At 34.6% G+C, this 22554-nt stretch overlaps 1 protein-coding gene across 9 annotated transcripts in view; it reads left to right on the top strand.

Annotated features, from left to right (window-relative positions):
• Positions 1-22554, top strand: part of VPS54 (VPS54 subunit of GARP complex) — a 156505-nt gene that overhangs the window by 93164 nt on the left and 40787 nt on the right. For all 9 annotated transcript variants that reach the window (XR_809755.4, XM_059891566.1, XM_059891565.1 and 6 more), the window contains 5 exons: positions 1027-1412; positions 13502-13628; positions 14561-14668; positions 16649-16704; positions 18632-18728. Coding sequence is in view for 8 of the 9 variants with exons in the window: in XM_059891566.1 (XP_059747549.1) it covers positions 1027-1412; positions 13502-13628; positions 14561-14668; positions 16649-16704; positions 18632-18728 (774 nt within the window). In the remaining variant the exon portion in view is untranslated. The remainder of the gene's footprint in view (positions 1-1026; positions 1413-13501; positions 13629-14560; positions 14669-16648; positions 16705-18631; positions 18729-22554) is intronic.

Genomic DNA, 22554 nt, shown 5'->3' with positions numbered 1-22554 from the left:
TATAGCCAAAAAAAGACATATGCAGTTTTGAAGGAAGAAAAGACAACTCAAATTTTAGGACTCCATATTTGAAATTAGAAAGCATTTTTAATATATGTTACTCTAGGAATTAATTTTGATAGTGTTACTGACAAACTATATATGAATTAATTGTTTCAGGCTTCTATCAGTCATTTAAGAGGAAAGCACATTGGAAATAACGTGGATTTTATGAATTGATAAAAGAATAATTGCTGAAATGTAAAATAAACAGCCCTGGGGGAGAAAAAGATCCAAATGAATTCTGGTACATTCTACAATTAGTGACTTGATCACCAATCTGTCTTTCAGGAATTCTGTAGTGTTTTGAGGCAGCATGGTGCAGTAGAAAGAACTTCAGTTTTTGAGTTAGACAAACCTGAACTCAAATTTCAGTTTTTCTGCTTACTAATTATATGACTTTATTCAAGTAATTTAAAGTTTCTAAGCCTTAGTATCTTCATCTGTAAAAGAAAATAATAATAAAACCTGTATTCTAAGACTGTTGAAATTAGTAAATTATATATATATATATATAAAATACCAGTTCCTGATACATAGAAGGAAGAAGTCAATAAATAATAACCTATAATTATCTTTCAGTCAGATAAATGACTTGATATTGGTGATAATGATGATGTGTAGAGGTTAAGAAAATCAATATTCTCTCTCTCTCAGATCTTAGAACTTCTGAAACTAGCTTATACTCTGAGGTGATGGTGGGGTACTTTTACTTTCTAGAAAGTAGTTGGTGTTTGGAGGGCAGTAGTGGCAGGAGCAGAGGAAGAAGGTAAATCACCTACTGTGATTTTGTCTTACATTTATTAATCTTTGGGCTCTACCTTTCATCACCTTTCTATTTTGTGTGCCTAATAGCAAGCATCATATAATCTAATGGTTCACACAATGGGATTTAAAATACATGTAGAAATATTGTATCATTTTCAGAAAACATTTGGATAGTTAAAATATACTTATAACTCTGATTTTTTTTTCTTTCCTCTTAAGCTGAGCCATTATCTGGATATTGTGGAAGTAAACATTGCTCACCAGATCTCTTTACGTTCAGAAGCATTTTTTCATGCAATGACCTCTCAACACGAATTGCAGGACTACCTCAAGAAAACTTCCCAGGCTGTAAAAATGCTTCGAGATAAAATTGCACAGATTGATAAAGTAATGTGTGAAGGATCACTACACATTTTAAGACTGGCACTTACCAGAAATAATTGTGTTAAAGTATACAATAAACTGAAGTTAATGGCCACTGTACACCAGACTCAGCCTACAGTACAGGTGTTGTTATCTACTTCTGAATTTGTTGGAGCATTGGACTTAATAGCAACAACACAAGAGGTTCTACAGCAAGAACTTCAGGGCATTCATAGCTTCCGGTATGTCCATTAAGTAAGCCATTAGAAATAGTGTTAAATTTTCAAAGGATAAATTTTAGTGTGTAATGAAAACTGAAAAAGTATGAGTGTATTTAGAATTACATGGGTATTTTTTTCTTCTAGATTGACCTGTTTAACATTATCATTCTAAAATTTTAGTCTTACCCTAAAATCATAAGGACCAATATTTACACAGATATTTGGATCAGTTCCGTTTAGTTGCTCAGTCGTGTCCAACTCTTTGCGACCCCATGAACCGCAGCACGCCAGGCCTCCCTGTTCATCACCAACTCCCAAAGTTTACCCAAACTCATGTCCATTGAGTTGGTGATGCCATCCAACCATCTCATCCTCTGTTGTCCCCTTCTCCTCCCGCCTTCAATCTTTCCCAACATCAGGGTCTTTTCAAATGAGGCAGCTCTTCACATCAGGTGGCCAAAATATTGGAGTTTCATCTTCAACATCAGTCCTTCCAATGAACACCCAGGACTGATTTCCTTAAGGATGGACTGGTTGGATCTCCTTGCAGTCCAAGGGACTCTCAAGAGTCTTCTCCAATACCACAGTTCAAAAGCATCAATTCTTCGGCACTCAGGTTTCTTTATAGTCCAACTCTCACATCCATACATGACTACTGGAAAACCATAGCCTGGACTAGATGGACCATTGTTGGCAAAGTAATGTCTCTGCTTTTTAATATGCTGTCTAGGTTGGTCATAACTTTTCTTCCAAGGAGTAAACATCTTTTAATTCCATGGCTGCAGTCAGCATCTGCAGTGATTTTGGAGCCCAAAAAAATAAGTCGGCCACTATTTCCACTGTTTCCCTATCTATTTGCCATGAAGTGAAGGGACCGGATGTCATGATCTTAGTTTTCTGAATGTTGAGCTTTAAGCCAACTTTTTCACTCTCCACTTTCACTTTCATCAAGAGGCTCTTTAGTTCCTCTTCACTTTCTGCCATAAGTGTAGTGTCATCTGCATATCTGAGGTTATTGATATTTCTCTCGGCAGTCTTGATTCCAGCTTGTGCTTCATCCAGCCCAGCGTTTCTCATGATGTACTCTGCATATAAGTTAAATAAGCAGGGTGACAATATACAGCCTTGACGTACTCCTTTTCCTATTTGGAACCAGTCTGTTGTTCCATGTCAAGTTCTAACTGATGCTTCCTGACCTACATCCAGATTTCTCAAGAGGCAGGTCAGGTGGTCTGATGAACAATGGATGGAGGTTTGTGACATTGTACAGGAGATAGGAATCAAGACCATCCCCAAGAAAAAGAAATGCAAAAAAGCAAAATGGCTGTTTGAGGAGGCCTTGCAAATAGCTGTGAAAAGAAGACAAGCAAAAAGCAAAGGAGAAAAGGAAAGATATACCCGTTTGAATGCAGAGTTCCAAAGAATAGCAAGGAGAGATAAGAAAGCCTTCCTCAGCTATCAGTGCAAAGAAATAGAGGAAAACAATAGAATGGGAAAGACTAGGGATCTCTTCAAGAAAATTAGAGATAGCAAGGGAATATTTCATGCAAAGATGGGCTCAATAAAGGACAGAAATGGTATGGACCTAACAGAAGCAGAAGATATTAAGAAGAGGTGACAAGAATACACAGAAGAACTGTACAAAAGAGATCTTCACGACCCAGATAATCACGATGGTGTGATCACTCACCTAGAGCCAGACATCCTGGAATGTGAAGTCAAGTGGGCCTTAGGAAGCATCACTATGAACAAAGCTAGTGGAGATGATGGAATTCCAGTTGAGCTATTTCAGATCCTGAAAGACGATGCTGTGAAAGTGCTGCACTCAATATGCCAGCAAATTTGGAAAACTCAGCGCTGGCCACAGGACTGGAAAAGGTCAGTTTTCATTCCAATCCCAAAGAAAGGCAATGCCAAAGAATGCTGAAACTACCGCACAGTTGCTCTCATCTCACATACTAGTAAAGTAATGCTCAAAATTCTCCAAGTCAGGGTTCAACGATACGCGAACCATGAACCTCCAGATGTTCAAGCTGGTTTTAGAAAAGGCAGAGGAACCAGAGACCAAATTGCCAAGATTCGCTGGATCATCGAAAAGCAAGAGAGTTCCAGAAAAACATTTATTTCTGCTTTATTGACTATGCCAAAACCTTTGACTGTGTGGATCACAATAACCTGTGGAAAATTCTGAAAGAGATATTTGCATAAAGAAGTAAAATTAAATTCTCTAGTAGATGAAATTGATAAAAGGCCAGTCACAACTTTGAAACCGATAACATTTTAAAAATGTTGAAATAGCTTTGTGTCAAAGTAGAGAAAGTGGAGAAAGGAATACCACTTCATTTTAAAAGCTATTGAATAAATTTTAAATTAGATAATTATTCAAATTCATGTCTAATTTGCAGTCTGTCACATTGCAAAAAATTTCACATGATGGTGGAAGATACCCAATTTCTTTTGAGGCTTTATTTTGAAAATACCTTTAAAATTAGGATTTTAGTTATTTTATGTTTGATCATGTCAGATATTTAATTTGCAGATCAGACCAGTTATAAGTCATCAAAATTTCTTGATATATTCTGAAAACCTTCAGAATATATTACATTATAGAGCACATCTTCCATAAAACTTCTCTGTAGTCACTCAATGGTGTAAGATTTAGGTGGGTTTCCCAGCAGATAGGACTTCAACAAGGACTTTGCAGGCCTGCTTAACTGAATGAAATCTTCAATATGGGCTTCCTTGGTGGCTCAGCTGGTAAAGAATCAGCCTGCAATGCAGGAGACCATGGTGCGATTCCTGGGAGGTATAGGCTACCTACTCCAGTATTCTTGGGCTTCCCTGATGTCTCAGACGGTAAAGAATCTGTCTGCAATGTGGGAGACCTGGGTTCGATTCCTGGGTTGGGAAGATCCTCTGGAGAAGTGAACAGCTACCCACTCCAGTATTCTGACCTGGGGATTTCCATGGACAGAGGAGCCTGGCAGGCTACAGTCCATGGGGTCAGAAAGAGTCAGACACAACTGAGCGACTTTCACTTTATCTTAAATATAAAATTATTTTAATTGAATTATAAGTTCTTACTAAGAGTGTGTAATTGGAATATTTATTTAGAAAGCACTTTAAGAAAAATTGGCCCAAATTTAATTATGCAAGTGAATGATTGATTCATTTATTTTAGAAATGGTAATTGATCATCTGTTACATGAGAGACACCTGGCAGAATGCTGGGACTATAGCCATGAACAAAGCAGAGATGCTTCCTATTCTGTTTCTGCAATTTATTTGTCAGTAGGGATACAGAAATTACTAGGTAGTTATGATATGGTGCAGTACAGTATGATGATGAGTGTACAGATTGCTATGGAGTTTAACCTTAGGGGAAAAACCTTCTCCAGACATTTATGTTTACAGAAGTTTGGATTATAGATCTCTTTGAAAATGTATTTTAAGCTGTGGTCAGACCTTCTTTCCATAAAAGTATACCTGTACGTAATATTTTGCAATCAGTTTTGGGTGGTTTGTAGTCCTTTGGAGTCTACTTTGAATTTCTCAGCATGGGAACCCAGGGTGACTAAATGATTTTTCAGTTCAGTTCAGTCGCTCGGTCGTGTCCGACTCTTTGCGACCCCATGAATCGCAGCACGCCAGGCCTCCCTGTCCATCACCAACTTCTGGAGTTTCCCCTTTACCTCTGAAATTTTAAATATTTCTCTTTTAAATGTGTGCATGGAATATGTTTTTAAAATTAATAATTTTGTCAGTATTTTAGCAAGATGGACTTCTGTAATAACAGAAGCTGTTTTTCACTTGTCACTACTATATAATTAAAATGTTGATGAATATTAGCAACTGATTCTACAAAGTAGAATGCTTCATCCTCTGAACAGAGAAATAGAAACAAAGATTAAATGCTTGGCTGCTGAACGCAAATTGTGAAACTTTTCTAATTTTTACTCCAAAGGTCATGCAGTTTATCTCATTTTCTTGACTCATAACTTTATGCCCAATAATATTGATTAAAAGTATAGTTATCCAAAGCTATCTGGAAAATATTTAAGAACAGGGTTGAATATTTATTCCTAGTAGATTATGATTTATTGGAAGGCAAAGTGAAAATTTTATAATCTTGTAATCATCTTGAGCTGGAATGCAAGGAAGAGTTTACCTTTATTTTCAGGCTCACTTTTTTGGTTTGTATCATAACTCAGAGGACAAAATATTCTTCATAAAAAAGGGCATATAATTTTTTAAAGACTTTCAAATATTCTAGTTGTCTACCTTTTGCTCATGTATCTTTCTAATATTTTTTAAGACCTGCTCTTTTATAAAGAGCATTTATTCTTCACATAAAATATATACGAAAATATATTTGATCCTTGACATATTGCAGGTTTCGTGTAGAAAAGATTTAGTTATGTTGAAATTCAGGGGTATAATGTTATTTGCTCTGTCTTATTGTAAAGGTTTATGTAGAACCTCTTCTCAGTTTTCACCATTGTTAGTTTTTTTTGTTACTACTTACTACCACCACCACTATAAAATCCAAGAACATTTTTTGAATACTTTGGTATTCTGTACAAGATACTATGCTAAGAATATTGTACGTATTGATATTATTTGATGCCACTCCCCACTCCAGAAAACCCCTCTGAGATAGTCTTGCCTCATTTTAATAGATAAGAACAATAAAGCATTGAAAATCTTAGATAACTTGTTGCAAGTTATACAAATAACTTGCTCCAAGTCATAGAGCACATTATAAAACAGTCGAGTCAAAATTCAGTCAAGATCTCATTGGGCCCAAGAATTATGTATACTTTTTAATATATTTCATTGAGGTTTTATAGGATCTCAAATAGATCACTCTGAACATCAGTGCTAATTTTCTAGTGCAAGAGGTGTTAAACTGTGGGCAATTTACAGATTTGCTAAGCGAGAAACCTACCATAGTAATAGATTTTAGGATAAAAATTAATGCAACTAGTTTTTCTAGTTGTTTGCCGCCGCCTTTTTCTTTTTGAAAGAAAAGGTGGGAAACATTCAGAGTTAATTACAGGTTCCAGTTTACTGTAACAAGATTCTATTGATCAGAGAGGCCACCTTAGGATTCCACTTAAGGGATTTTTATTGTTGGAAGTATTAAAAGGTATTTAATATCTTGTTTGCTCCTGATATGGTCTTACATAATTTAGATTTTCAAAACATTGTAACATAAAAACATCCACATTGTATGCTCTGAGATGAAGTCAAAACAACAAATTTCCTGCTATTTGATGAAAATAGTATTACTGCTGGGTTTATTGATATGTAAGTTTTTCTGATAAAAGCAGCACAGAAGTCATTGTTGTGAACCCACAGCTTAGTAGAAGAGTTGAATTCATGTACAAATTGAGGCATATTAAAGTAGCAAGTATTAGAATTGCTCTGATTTATTTAGGTGGATATATGGACCTGTGTATGTTTTTAGAAAGGTATTTTTAGTTATTTGTCATTTCAGTATATTTCTTCCACCACTCTTAATTACTGCGTGTGATTATTAGGATGATGATGTTGCTTTTGTTGTTCAGTCATGTCCAACTCTGTGATCTCATGGACTGCATCATGCCAGGCTCCTCTGTCTTCCACTGTGTCCTGGAGTTTGCTCAAATTCATGTCCATTAAGTTGGTGATGCTATCTAACCATCTCATCCTCTGCTGCCCACTTCTTCTCATACTTTTAAAATGAACTGTTAACAGATCTGTCTTTAAATATTTTAGGTAAGGTTAATAATGTTCAGTACAATTGCATCTATTGATAAAGTAGTCAAAAATATTGTAAACACAGAGCAAGGACGAAAAGGTGAATCTTATAAAACCTTATAATTCTAAAAGTTTTGTTTAAGGATTCACTTAAATCTATTAACATATGTTATCTTATACCTGTGAGTACATAATAAATATTATTTGATACTAGTATTGAAATTCATATCTGTTCTTCTTTATTTATCAGACTTTAAAATTAAGAGGCATAGAAATGAAAGTACTTAGTAAATAACTAAAATATAGTAGTATCTGAGGTTGAATAGAACTTCACATTTAAATTATTATGCTGAATATCACTAGATGCAGTCCTCTGGACTTCCTACCATAATTATTTGTTGGGATTTGCTGAGGACTGCTTATACCTGAAGGTAACACATACTTGAGTGGTAACCTCTAGTCTACATTCAAAAGGAATTTATGATCTTTATAAAAATTGATAACCAAGCATTGTTAAAGTTCTGTGTGGATTTATATCCTACCCTATTACTACTTTTTAAAAAGCTTGTTGAAAACTGAAACATACACAAAAATAGAGGAAATTATATGAAGAGTTGTATGAAGCTGGGTAAACTGCATATCACCTGCGAATTATCAGCTCATGGCCAACTTTGTTTTCTCCGTATTCCTCCCCGATTCTTGGATTATTTTGAAACAAATCCAAAATATCATTTCATTTCATCCATAAGTATTCCATTATATATCTTTGAAAGATAGGATCTTTAAAAACATAATTCTAATATCATTTATAGTTTCAAATAGCTAGTCAGTGTTCAAATTTTCCTACTTCTCAAAATTCTTTTCATAGTGTATTTGTTGAAATAGGTCCAAAATATAACTATATATTACAATTGATTGATATATTTCAGGTGTCTTTTGATATTGTTCTCCATTCTTCTCATTTTTCCCCTTTCAAAATATTTATTGAAGAAATTATCTTTGTAGTGCTTCTCACAGTCTGGATTTTGCCAACTTCATCCACATGTTTATTAGCAGGTTTCCTTTTGCCTATACTTTCTATAAGCTTATAGTTAGATTTAAAGGCTTGATCAAGTTTAAGTTTTTCTTAGAAATCATATATCTGGTTGTCTCTTTTTATGATATTAGCAGCCATTTGATGATCATTGCCTAGATTTATCATCTCATTGTTGGTTGCAAATCATGATATTCTAATTCTAAACTTCCTTATTCATTTATTAATGGAATATTTCTGTAAAGCCATATTTATCCATAACAATTATTCGTTAATTCTGAAGGACAATTCTTACAAGGATAGGCAAGATAAATTCTAGGTTCTTTTCCTTTATCTGGTAGTTTTTGAAATAATGAATTGAAAATCTCAGTTCAGTTCAGTTCAGTCGCTCAGTTGTGTCCGACTCTTTGCGACCCCATGAATCACAGCACGCCAGGCCTCCCTGTCTATCACCAACTCCTGGAGTTCACTCAGACTCACGTCCATCGAGTCGGTGATGCCATCCAGCCATCTCATCCTCTGTCATCCCCTTCTCCTCCTGCCCCTAATCCCTCCCAGCATCAGAGTCTTTTCCAATGAGTCAACTCTTCGCATGAGGTGGCCAAAGTACTGGAGTTTCAGCTTTAGCATCATTCCTTCCAAAGAACACCCAGGGCTGGTCTCCTTTAGAATGGACTGGTTGGATCTCCTTGCACCCGAAAGGACTCTCAAGAGTCTTCTCCAACACCACAGTTCAAAAGCATCAATTCTTCGGTGCTCATCCTTCTTCACAGTCCAACTCTCACATCCATACATGACCACAGGAAAAACCATAGCCTTGACTAGACGGACCTTTGTTGGCAAAGTAATGTCTCTGCTTTTTAATATGCTATCTAGGTTGGTCATAACTTTCCTTCCAAGGAGTAAGTGTCTTTTAATTTCATGGCTGCAGTCACCATCTACAGTGATTTTGGAGCCCCCCAAAATCAAGTCTGACACTGTTTCCACTGTTTCCCCATCTATTTCCCATGTAGTGATGGGACCGGATGCCATGATCTTCGTTTTCTGAATGTTGAGCTTTAAGCCAACTTTTTCACTCTCCACTTTCACTTTCATCAAGAGGCTCTTTAGTTCCTCTTCACTTTCTGCCATAAGAGTGGTGTCATCTGCATATCTGAGGTTATTGATATTTCTCCTGACAGTCTTGATTCCGGCTTGTGCTTCTAGCCCAGCGTTTCTCATGATGTACTCTGCATATAAGTTAAATAAGCAGGGTGACAATATACAGCCTTGATGTACTCCTTTTCCTATTTGGAACTAGTCTGTTGTTCCATGTTCAGTTTTAACTGTTGCTTCCTAACCTGCATACGGATTTCTCAAGAGGCAGGTCAGGTGGTCTGGTATTCCCATCTCTTTCAGAATTTTCCACAGTTTATTGTGATCCACACAGTCAAAGGCTTTGGCATAGTCAATAAAGCAGAAATAGATGTTTTTCTGGACCTCTCGCTTTTTCCATGATCCAGCCTAGCATCTTCCAAATGTTTTATAAGCACATGGTTTTATAAATGTTTGAAGTATCAATGTTTTTTTGTCTTTTTTTTAAACTTTATTTATTGGCTGTGCTGAGTCTTTGTTACTGAGTGAGTTTTCTCTAGTTGTGAGTGGGGACTACTTTTCGTTGTGGTATGTGAGCTGCGCATTGCTATGGCTTCTCTTTTGAAGCACAGGATCTAGGACTCATGGGCTTCTGTAGCTGTTGCTCCCGGGCTCTAGAGCAGGCTCATGTTTGTTGCTTATGGGCTTAGTTCCTCTGTGGCATGTGGGATCCTCCTGGATCAGGGATTAAACCCATGTCTCCTGCACTGGCAAGAGGGTTCTTTATCATTGAGACACCAAGGAAGCCCCAAGTTTTTTCCTTTAAAAAATTTTCACTGGTATTCATTTTGTTCTTATATAGGAACCTCCTCAAATCCTTTTGATTCTTTGAGTAGTTGTTGATGGTTTTCTTACTTCATGTTATGACGGGATATACATGTTACACTTTTATGTTCCAGATTTGCAAACTGCCATTTCTCTAAGGAGCCCTAGTTTTTTTTAGTAGGAAATGGTACTTAGAAATTATAGTCTAGGTGTTCCTTGTAGCAAGGTGTTCCTTGCTACACCTCTGATCAAAGGCTGATTGGTCATGATCGCCAAGCCTTTTTAGTGGGTAGAGCTAGAAAATAAAGTTTCCTTTTTAAAGAAAAAATATGAGTTTGTTCTAGGAATGTTCCAGGATGGTTCCACTGTGTACTGATAAATTTAGGACTGTAGAGTTTTTGTTTCTTCAAGTTTGCATATATATTTACCTTTCCAGCAGGCTAAAAACTGTGCTTCCTAATGACACCAACATAATTACTCATTTCTTTTATCCAACAATATACATAGAATCGGAGAAGGCATTGGCAACCCACTCCAGTACTCTTGCCTGGAAAATCCCATGGACGGAGGGGCCTGGTGGGCTACAGTCCATGGGGTCGCTAGGAGTCAAACACGACTGAGCGACTTCACTGTCACTTTTCACTTTCATGCCCTGGAGAAGGAAATGGCAACCCACTCCAGTGTTCTTGCCTGGAGAATCCCAGGGATGGGGGAGCCTGGTGGGCTGCCGTCTATGGGGTCGTACAGAGTAGGACACGACTGAAGCAACTTAGCAGCAGCAGCAGCATACATAGAATTGGGCTTCCCAGGTGATGCTAGTGGTAAAGAACCTGCCTGGCACTGTAGGAGATGTAAGAGACGCAGGTTTGATCCCTGAATTGGGAAGATCCCCTGGAGGAGGGCATGGCAACCAAGTCCAGTATTCTTGCCTGGAGAATCCTATGAACAGAGGAGCCTGGAGGGCTACGGTCCGTAGGGTTGCAGAGTTGGACACGACTGAAGTGACTTAGCACACACATACATAGAGTGCTCTCAGAACTAACAATAGTACTACTACAAACACATAGGATTTCTTTTTGTTTTTCTTAAGGTATATCCCTTATGGGATGAATGGATAAATTCCTATTTTAAAGTCACTTGAAATAATTTCCTCTTTTGTAGATTTGCCTCTAGTTTAATACATAGTTAAGCTCATTTATTTGATTTGCTTTTGATATTTAAGGGTTGCTGTTTTTAGGTGTAACATTGTTTTACAACTATGTTAAGTGGTTACATGGTTCCAAAGTCAAATCTATGAAAGAGAAGGTAATTCGGAGAAATTTTACTTCTGTCTTGGTCCCCTTCCTCTCTATCTACTCCTGTTAGTCATCATTTTAAAAAGTTTTAGTCTATATTTATCCATCTATCTGTCCTTCGTCTTAGATAAGCAATTGCATACTGTACATAGTTTTCTCCACCTTACTGTTTTTACCTTACATATACCCTGTAGATCATGCTATAGTACACATTCTCAATGGAGAATATCACCTCAGGGAGGGGAAATTGGTTCTTGAAGGGTAAAAAAAAGGTCTTGAATTTTACAATGGTTTGTTGTGCTCCAAAGGCCACGGTACCTAAACGGATATACAGTATATCTGTGATATTAAAATTTCATGGGGGATGATGAGGAATAAAAATGTCTAAAAGGATGTTTTGGGGAGGCAGTAATGACAAAAAGGTTGAGAAACTGCTCTGTAGCAGTATTTAGTATATTCAGTTCAGTTCAGTTGCTCAGTCGTGTCCGACTCTTTGCGATCCCATGAATTGATATTAATTGCAGGTTAATAGGGCCTTGCAGATTATATTTTGCAGATATATAGGGTCTGTTATGCCACTGTCTATGGGGTCACACAGAGTCGGACACAACTGAAGTGACTTAGCAGCAGCAGCAGCAGCATGATATAACTAGCCTTCTGTTCGTCAGCATTTAGGTTGTTGCCATTCCTTTGCCATTATCAACAGTGCTGCAATGAATGTGCATTCTTTTGTATTTTTACCTATATACTTTTGAGACAGATTCTGAAAGTGAGATTCCTAGGTCAAAGGCTAATTGCCTCTGTAATTTTGCAGGACACTGTCAAATTCCTTTTATGGTAGTATTGTAGTTTATAATAGTGGATATGGTCTAAATTAGTTCATTATGACATGTCACCATTTATGAGAACCTTATTAGACTTCTAATTAGCTGTAAGAAATATAATTTTCATATTACAAAATGCAGATTTATATTATTTCACTCATACTTTTTCAAATTATCACTATACTACTACCATATGTTGTTCATAAACGAAAAGCAATGGATCTGTCTAAAAGGCCACATGCTTTAGACTAATTTTTTTAAATGTGCTGTATCTATCTGGTCATAGTCAGGACAGTTGCTGACATTGAGTTTGTTTTTCAAGTAAATGTAGCATAAGATTTTAAAATGTTTTTTATTTAATTATAAATGTTTAAATTTAAGAGAAATTTCACTTAAGTTTTGAAATGCTTTGTACCAATTAGATTACCTGGTTTTCTTCAACCCATTGTTTTCATGAAACTATTCGATTGTATGGCAAAAATCCCTTTGGATATTAAGATATTCATCCTTAGTTCCCTTAAGAGCAGGGATTAACTACATGGAACCCTTCTTGTCATTTGGACCATACGTGTTTTTTCCAGGGAAAAGGTTCCACATTTTTTTAGTAATACTTCCCCTTATCACCCCCACAATTTGGCTCAAGTTAGAGTCCCTCTCACTTTAACCCTAACTAGCATCTGCAAATATTAAAGAGATAGGTTAAAAAGGAACATTATATTTTATGAGAAAAAGTTCCAGGGATAGATTGTAGCTCAGTATTTTTATTTTTTCATTCTTATATTCTGATGACTTTCAGTTTAATGGCCTGAGGGATGTTGCACAGTAACTCAAACTGATTGTGACAGAGATTAATTGAATCAGTCTGTCCCTATAGTTCTTCAGATATTTATGTATACCCAGAACAGGGCCTGCTACACAGTATGTGCTTATATTTATTGCATAAATAAATGACTGAGGAGTTACTGACATTTATATTCAGTAAGTGGTTAATGAGGAAAGGATTTTAGAATATATGATTACTTTGTCTGTGCAAAAAGGACTAAAAAAACAGTCATGAAGTTTTATAGAACCAGGTTTCCTATAGCATATTTAACTGTTTGGAGGTTAAAGATATAAAAGGAAAAATAGAATTTGGGAGACAATGTGAAACTGTCACAGTTATTTTTGTTAAGTTAAAAGACTTCATTTTATTAAAATGTCACCTTGTTGCACAAGTACTATCAGCTAGAAAACTTTTGCTGCCTAGTTGATCCCTTGATTTTGGAGTAAATATGGGTTTTTAGTAAATGTAGGTAACATGTCCCTCTTCCTTTGTAGGCATTTGGGATCACAGCTTTGTGAATTAGAAAAACTGATAGATAAAATGATGATTGCAGAATTTTCTACTTATTCTCACAGTGACTTAAATAGACCATTGGAAGATGACTGTCACATTTTAGAAGAGGTATGTCCTTTGAACTCTAGAATGAAATTGATCTCATTGCTTAGTGTTATTTCCTAACGCCTTAGTATAGAACATTCTTCTTAGGTTATAGTGGGCAAAATTATCTTCAGTATCAGTCTGTGTGAGACCTATGAAATCTTTGACTATGTGACTTTAGAAAGCACTATACTTGTTTATTAACCTTTGAAATTAGAGAATAAATAATTTTATAGCTTAATTAAAAATGGAAATTAAAGTCTTTATATAGCTTATAACCCAAGTTCCAAATGTAGATATAGGATGATTAACTTATATCCTTGTGTATGCATGTAGTGGAGTGTGTCTTATATAAAAAGTGATCGTTATTGTATGGTATTTTACCTGTCATTCACATTCACTGAGCACCTGTTATGAACATATTTTATGCATGTGCATGCACAAATGCATCATATTTGGTAATTTATTTGGTAACTTCTTAATGCTGATTATTGCCAAGAACTATTAATAGTAAAGAATCCAAAAAGCCCTGATAGCAGCCTAATCAGTTAAAGAGATTTTTGTGTTAGCAGTTAATTCTCCACAAATAATCCAGGTCATCATTCCAGTGTTGTAGACCACTAATTTAAAAGCACAGGACTTATAGAGTATTTATTAGTCATCAGGGTTTGAGAAGAATACTTTCTAGCTTCTTATTGAAACTAGACTAAAATATATTGTTCTGCCCCCAAACCAGCTTCATTTGATCCGCTGTAGTAGGATGGGATTTGACTGTTTTAGAATAATGACTGCAAAAATCTGATGACAAGATTGCTTTGGAAAAGGGTTTTTAAGGCTTCTAGAAAATACCATATGCAATATAGAAATTTCAGGGTTAAACAATTGATTATTTCTACTTCTAAGTGAGATTATTTTGTACTTAAATTGTGACATTGTATACCCTTTTGTTTTACTAGGAAAGACTAATCTCTCTTGTATTTGGACTTTTAAAACAAAGAAAACTTAATTTTTTAGAAATATATAGTGAAGAAATGATTATTACAGCAAAGAATATCATTAAACAGGTAATTGTACTTTTTTATTTTATAAATTTTGGTCTAGAATCTTTTGTGAAGTTTATTTTTACATGATCTTGTAATATATGCAGTATCATAATATTTTCTCATTTATTAAAAAAAATTAAATATAGAAAACCAGAACAAAGAAAAATATAGCCCAGCTAGTCAAAAAGATTATCATTTGACTATTTAAAAGTGTAAGTAGTTACTCGTGTTTTTCATTGGTGCTGTCGTACTATATATATAATTTTGAATTGTACAAATATTTCAGTTTGAATCATAACATAAACATTTCCTCATAAACCTTCAGAAAGATCACTTTTAAAGGTTATATAAAATTCCATCAACATCCTGTTACTTAAACCTGTTTAACCTTTCCTCTGTGTTAAATATTTAGGTCATTTTCTGTTTGGTGGTATAAAGATCACTGTGACAAACAACTTTGGTATAAAGTTTTGTTTGTTTAGTTTTTTCATATTTAAGACTGTTGTCTTAATAACTGATTCCTGAAGTAGAATTGTTGGTCAGAGAGTGAAAAGTATTCTTAAATTGTTTGATGCATGGAGTTGAATTGTTTTTATTTTTTTTTACTAAAAAAAGATTTTACCAGTAGTGTATACTTACACCTGGAGAAGGAAATGGCAACCCACTCCAGTGTTCTTGCCTGGAGAATCCCAGGGATGGGGGAGCCTGGTGGGCTGCCATCTATGGGGTGGCACAGAGTCGGACACGACTGAAGTGACTTAGCAGTAGCAGCAGCATACTTACACCAGCATTTCTTCTTATCCTGAGCTCTAAGAAATTATCATGTAAACTAAAATCTATTGTTTTTTTTTTAGTATTCTTTGATATTTGTTTTGACTTTCCAAATAAATCTCATTCACTGAACTTTAGTTTTTCTGTATTTGAAAAATAACAATTTTGAATGTATTTGTTAGGCTTAACTGATCATCATCGTTAGGTTAAATGTACATTTTTTAGTTTTTAATGTTTAAATAAAACAAGCAAGAACTAAATATACACATATCTTATGACTAGCAATTCTATTTCTAGGTAATTTACCCATCAGAAATTTGTACATAGACCACCAAAACAGCACAAGCATTTCATGGCAGCATATTTGTAATAAAAAAACAAAACAAAACTGGAAAAACCCAAATTTTTCATCAGTAGGAAAGGTAAATAAAATTATAGCATATTTGCATCACTGAATTCTATAACAGCAATGAGAATGAATAATTACATGGAACAAACAACATGGATGTTCACATATATACTGTGGAGCCAAGGAAGCCAGACACAGAAGAGTACACACTGTATGATTCCACTGACCTAAAAATTCAAACATGGGCAAAATTAGTCTATAATGTTGGGAATTAGGATAGTAATGTCTTTGGGGAAGAAGTAGTGACCAGGAGGGGAATAAGAGAGGGGGTGACTGGTAATGTTCAATTTCATAATCTGAGTTCTGTTTAAATAGGTGTACTCTACTTGTAAAATAAATATTGAGCTGTAAATATAATTTGTTCAGTTTTCTGTATGTATATTTTAAACAGTTTTTAAAAACTGCTGTGCTTTAATTGCTGGACTTCTAAGTCTGAGCATTTATTTTTTTAAAACTTTAAACTTTTGCATGCATTATGAGGAAGTGTGACCTCCAAAGTGAATTTCTTTTAGAATTTTAGTATGAGGCTTAAACCATGTTCCCAAGAATTATAGTTCTATGGGGATTTTTTGTGTGCATGTATTGTGTGTTTGTTTATGTGTGTAACTTTGAACAGTTTTAACAGTAGGAAATTTTGATTAGTACAGTTTAAGCATTATCTGGAATAATTATTTAATAGGGCAAGGGTACTGCTGCAATTTGTAAGAGACAAAAGAGAGGTTTGGTAAAATGATTATCATAGTCATTGAAGCCCTTTTTAATAAACAATGAACATGTAGTACTAAAGATGTTAATCCAATTTTTTTCCTTAAATTTTGCAGTGTGTGATTAATAAAGTTTCGCAAATAGAAGATATAGACACAGATGTTGTTTTGAAGTAAGTATAAATATTAAGTTGGGGTTACCAGTCAGGGAAAAGATAACACATTAGAATAAGGAGGATTTAGTTAAGGAATTATTTGCTAAAGTATGGGCAGAGTATAGGAAAATCACGAGTGATAGTGCAGTGCCTTTAAGGGACAAAGAGAGCGTTAATAGAATTCAGAAGGAGGAAACAATGTAAGTAGTTAGAATAATTTTGTAGTAATTGAATTGATGTTCAGTGGAGGGGGCCAGTCATTCTGTGGTAACCACTCCGGGCAGAGACGGAACTATGAGCACCTTTCCTCCTTTCAGTCTTTTGCAAGGGCTCCTTAATGGCCAAGCCCACAGGTCAGCCTCCCAGGGCTGAGAGAGGGTGGAGATGTACATAGAGATGGAGGATGGAAATTGAAGAAGAGTAGCAGTGCTAAATTTGTTTAGCCATATAATTAAAACACAGTTAACTTTGAGAAGTTTGAATGCATGACTTAGAATTGCCCATGTCTGTAATTTTTTGTTTTCCCTTGAAATTTCTGTTCTTCTACTTGAGAAAAATAGTGATAAGTATTTTATGACTATGAATTTCTTGTTCATATACATATATAAGTTTTATTAACTGGTCTAAGATATGAATAGTAATATGGACAACTGTAAAACTTCTCTGGGCCAAGTTCATAGAATGAGAATTGTGGAGTTCTAATTTGCACACTTAACCTAGTGAAAGCTCAGGTTCAGAATTAGTTGAAGCAGTCCTAATAAAGCAAGGATCACTAGTAGTTGGAAAAATTAAGTTATTGGATCATTGCTAAAGGTCCTACATACATGGACAGTCAGTTTTTAATTTTTTTCTTCCGTATGGAATTTTCTTAACTTAGAGAACATCCTATATCTCAAATATATAGGAGTACCTTTTGAGAATAAAGTCCTAAGTGTAGCATCATTAATTAAAAATTTAGAGTAATAAGTCATTATAGTGTTCTGAAATATCTTTATGGAATTCTGTTTTTTATTTTAAGAATTGATTGATGTCAGCTATAAAAATACTGGCTATACTTTTATGTATTATACTAATATAATATTTAGTGTGTGTATATATATATATAAAACATTCTAAATATAAATATTGGCTAATACATAGCATTTTTTTATTCATTGTACATTGTCCTGAGTACTTATTGACTCAGTTAATACTCACATCTACCATATATGGTAGCTTCTATCACTTTTTCCATATTGGCTTCCCTGGTGGCTCAGTGGTAAAGAATCTGCCTGTAATGCAGGAGACGTGAGTTCAATCCCTGGGTTGGGAAGATCCCCTGGAGAAGGAAATGGCAACCCACTCCAGTATTCTTGCCTGGAGAATCCCCATGGACAGAGGAGCCTGGCAGGCTATCGTTCATGGGGTTGGAAAAGAGTTGGACACGACTGAGAGACTTTCACTCACTAAGTCACTTGGCCAGAGTCACACAACTAGTTAAGTGGCAGGGCTGGATCTTGAACCAAGACACTGTGGCTCAAGAGCCCATACTCTTAGCCACTATGCCATGTTACCCTTCATATATAGAAAAGTACTTTTAGTTTGTGTTTAGAAAAATAGGTTATTAAGCTTTTTAGGGGAGCTGTTTTGTTTCTCATTTTTATTCCAGCATATATCTTTTCTACATTTAACCTAAATTAGTTTATTTCTCTATCCCTTTACGTCAAATGATCACAAAGCATGTTCGCATGGAATTAATACATGATAAAGACGTCTTAGAGATGTTTAAACAAGGAGTTGTTTAGTAATTGACTTCTTCATCTCTATTGTATAATTCTAGATTAAATTGCATTTTATTATTTTGTTACTAGATAGTATTCAGTGTAGTTTCCTCCAGCTTGTAGATAACATCATGTAGATAATTGCCCCAAGACAGTCATTATTTTTGTTTGAATTTTTTTTCTAGGCTTGCAGATCAGATGAGAATGTTGAATTTTCCTCAGTGGTTTGATTTACTAACGGATATTTTCTCCAAGTTTACAATTTTCCTACAGAGAGTTAAGGTAAGCTTATGTGATTTATCAGTTTGTCCAGAATATCCCTAAAATTGTCGGCTTTCTAGACACAAAAATTTGAATAAAACAAATTTTTTATTTTTGCAATTTTTCTAAAGGAGTTTTGTTTTAAATAAGATTTGAAGTGCTTCAGAGTATTTTGGTAACTTTTTTTTATAATTCTGGATGATTTATTTCATTTTAAAAAGAAATATGCTTACTTGGCATTAAATATTATACAGTAATATTTCCTTTTGTGATTTTGTGATGCTTGAATCTATCTAGATTATCTATAGTTAAAATATTGTGAAACACTCAAAAATCAATCCCATGACACTTAATTTTTCTAGGAATTTAATATTAATATTATGTTGATACCATAATATTTTTAACATACGGTTCATATTTACGTTACTCTACTAATGTTCTTTATTGTAGGTTTTTACTTCATTTTTAAACCTGGGATCCAATCATGTATCATGCATATTACATTTAATTACTTTGTGGTCAAGCCAGTTAATTTTAATCCAATCGTTATAAGGAAAAGAATACATGTCACACAGCATTTTTCAGAAGAAAAGATGTCATAGACTCTAATATGTGTTTGTTGGGATTACCAACATGTCATAACTGTTTTAATAAGACAGTCCTTAGGAATTACTGAGTATAAGAGGCTGTTAGTGAAATGTGATATTCTTTGAATTATCAGGTGTCAATATTGCTTTTATGTTCTAGTCAAGATCCCTGGCACCTCCTGAGTTTCATATTAAAAATGATCTGGGGGACTTAGGTATTTATCTATAATATGATTTTCTTATTAAAATTGGGATGATGCTCTACATCACATATATAAGCTTTCTGGTTGAAACGGGAAAAGTTTTTATAAAATGTGATTCACTGCATTTAATTTAGACTCCTACCAAAATGTTGATCTTATCTATTGATAGTGATAGATATCAAACCTGTATCTGTGAATTGTACAGTATAAGGCCATGTTTTCACTTTTTCTTATATTCCCACCATGACTTCATCACACACTTCTGGATATATAGAACTCCTACATTGTATAGTTGGAGTTGGCCAACTTTTTGCCAGTAATTTTTAAAATAGCCGTCTTACTTTTAGATTCAATATCAGTTAAACTAAGCCAAATTACTATTTGATGTATGTGCTGTATGAAAACAGTGATTTGTCCTAATTGTAGCTTCTCATTTTCACATTTAGGCCACTTAAACTAATACTATTGTAAAACATCTTTGAAGATGATGTTTGATTTTTAAATACAGTAGTTTTTCTTTGGAAAAGTTTATGATTCATTCTAGGGCATGATTTCACTGAAACATAATATTAGAAACTTCATTTTTAATGAAAAATTTTAAATAACTACAAATTGGAAAGAACTCTGATGTCTAACATAGAAATGGTAAAATTAGTTATGCCTAGTTGGCAACCCACTCCAGTGTTCTTGCTTGGAGAATCCCAGGGACGGGGAAGCCTGGCGGGCTGTCATCTATGGGGTCGCACAGAGTCGGACACGACTGAAGCAACTTAGCAGTAGCAGTAGCAGTATACTCACTAGTACAGAATGTCATGCAGGCAAGGATTTTTAATGATTGAAGAAAATGCATATATTATAACATTAAGTGAAGAAACAAGACAGAGACCTATTTATGTAGTATGTTCTTAGCTGTGTTAAAAATGTTTTTTTATTTTTTTTACCTCTTCATCTGCATAGACCAGAGACAGCTTGTCTTTTTGTGGTTATCTTTAGATGGTAGAATTATGTGTAATTTAAACTTGTTATTCATTCTTTTCTCTTTTCCCTAAGTTTTCTACAGAGAGTCATTACATTTTTGTAACTGAAGTATAGTTGACTTACAGTGTTGTATTGGTTTCTGGTATACAGAAAAGTGATTCAGTTATTCAGTTACGTGTATTCATTTTATAGTCTTTTCCATTATAGCTTATTACAGGATGTTGAATATAGTTCCCTGTGCTGTACAGTAGGACCATTGTTCACCTGTTTTATATAGTTTGTATCTGCTAATCCCAAACTCCTAATTTATCTATACCCTGCCCTGCCCTTTCCCCTTTGGTAACCATAAGTTTGTTTTCTATGTCTGTGAGTCTATTTCTTCTTTGTAAATGAGTTCATTTCTATCTCTTTTTTCTTTGGATTCTACCTATAAGTGACATCGTGTGGTATGTGGTATTGTCTTTGTGTATCTAACTTACTTCACTTAGTATGATAATTTCTAGATCTGTCCATGTTGCTGCATGGATTGATGGCATTTTTCATTCTTTTTATGGCTGAATAATATTCCACTGTGTGTATTTACCACATCTTTTTACCCATAATCTGTCAGTGGACATTTCCATGTCTTGGCTATTGTAAATAGTACTGCTATGAATATTGGGTTGCATACATCTCTTCTAATTAGAGTTTTCTCCAGATATATGCCCAGGAGTGGGATCACTGTATCATATGATAACTCTATTTTTAGTTGTTTAAGGAATTTCCATTCTGTTTTCCATAGTGGCTGCACCAATTTACATTCCCACCAGTGGTGTCAGAAGGAACCTTTTTCTCCATATCCTCTCCAGCATTTATTATTTGTATACTTTTTGAAGATGGACATTCTGATCAGTGTGAGGTGATACCTCATTGTGGTTATGGATAGTATTTCTCTAATAATTAGCAGTATCAAGCATCTTTTCATGTGCCTTTTGGCTGTCTGTGTGTCTTCTTTGGAGAACTGTCTAGATCTGCCCATTTTTTGATTTGGTGTTTTTTTTTTTTTTTTTGACCTATATAAACTGTTTGTATATTTTGGAAATTAATTCCCTGTAGGTCACATATTTTCAAATATTTTCTCCTAGTCTTTTCATTTTGTTTGTGGTTTCCTTTGCTGTGCAAAAGCTTTTCAGTATAATTAGGTCCCATTTGTTTATTATTATTTTTATTTCCATAACTCTAAGAGTCAGCTCCACAAAAATATTGCTGCAATTTATATCCAAGAGCATTCTGCCTGTGTTTTCCTCTAGGAGTTTTATAGTCTCTGATCTTACATTTAGTTCTTTAATCAATTTTGAGTTTATTTTTGTAGATGGTGTTAGAGTGTTCTGATTTCATTCTTTCACATGTAGCTTGTTTTCCCAGTACTACTTGTTGAAGAGGCTGTCTTTTCTCCATTGTATATTCTTGTATTCTTTATTATAGATTAATTGACCACAAGTGTGTATGTTTATTTGGGGGCATTAATTGTATTTTAAATTTTTATTAGAATTTTTGTTTATTGTTTATACCCCATAGTTTAGTATAATTTGTATAGCTGAAAAAGAAAATAATCCTTAAATGCAGCTTGACAGTCTTTTCAAGAGATTTTTAACTCTTAGATTTTCAATTTGTTACATAGACAGTTCTGGACTATCATTTTAGAGTCTTAATTAATATGGTTACCAGATTATTTCATTCACTATTCTCAAGACTGGAAAAATTTATTTTGGTTGTTCTGGTATTTAAACATGAACTTAACTATAAATTGCTGCAATAGGAAAGTTCAGAAAGTAAATCATGTGCCTACATTTACTTTTTAAATGCATTTATTAGGTAGTTACTTTGTGCCAGGTTACTGTTCTGAGCACTTTATTTTTATTATTATTATTTTGGAATTTTTCATTGGAGTATACTTGCTTTACCCTACTGTTGAATCTATTATGTATTGTGAAATCTTCTGGCATTCTTAAACAAGAATGATTCTGGACTTAGGAAAAAAATAATCACAAACCTTTAAAACTTGTAGATATGGTGAAAACAGTGAAGAAGAACCCCTAA

Source organism: Bos taurus, chromosome 11 (genome assembly GCF_002263795.3).
Source record: "Bos taurus isolate L1 Dominette 01449 registration number 42190680 breed Hereford chromosome 11, ARS-UCD2.0, whole genome shotgun sequence".
Classification (NCBI taxonomy): domain Eukaryota; kingdom Metazoa; phylum Chordata; class Mammalia; order Artiodactyla; family Bovidae; genus Bos; species Bos taurus.
This window is presented reverse-complemented; position numbering and strand designations above follow the sequence as displayed.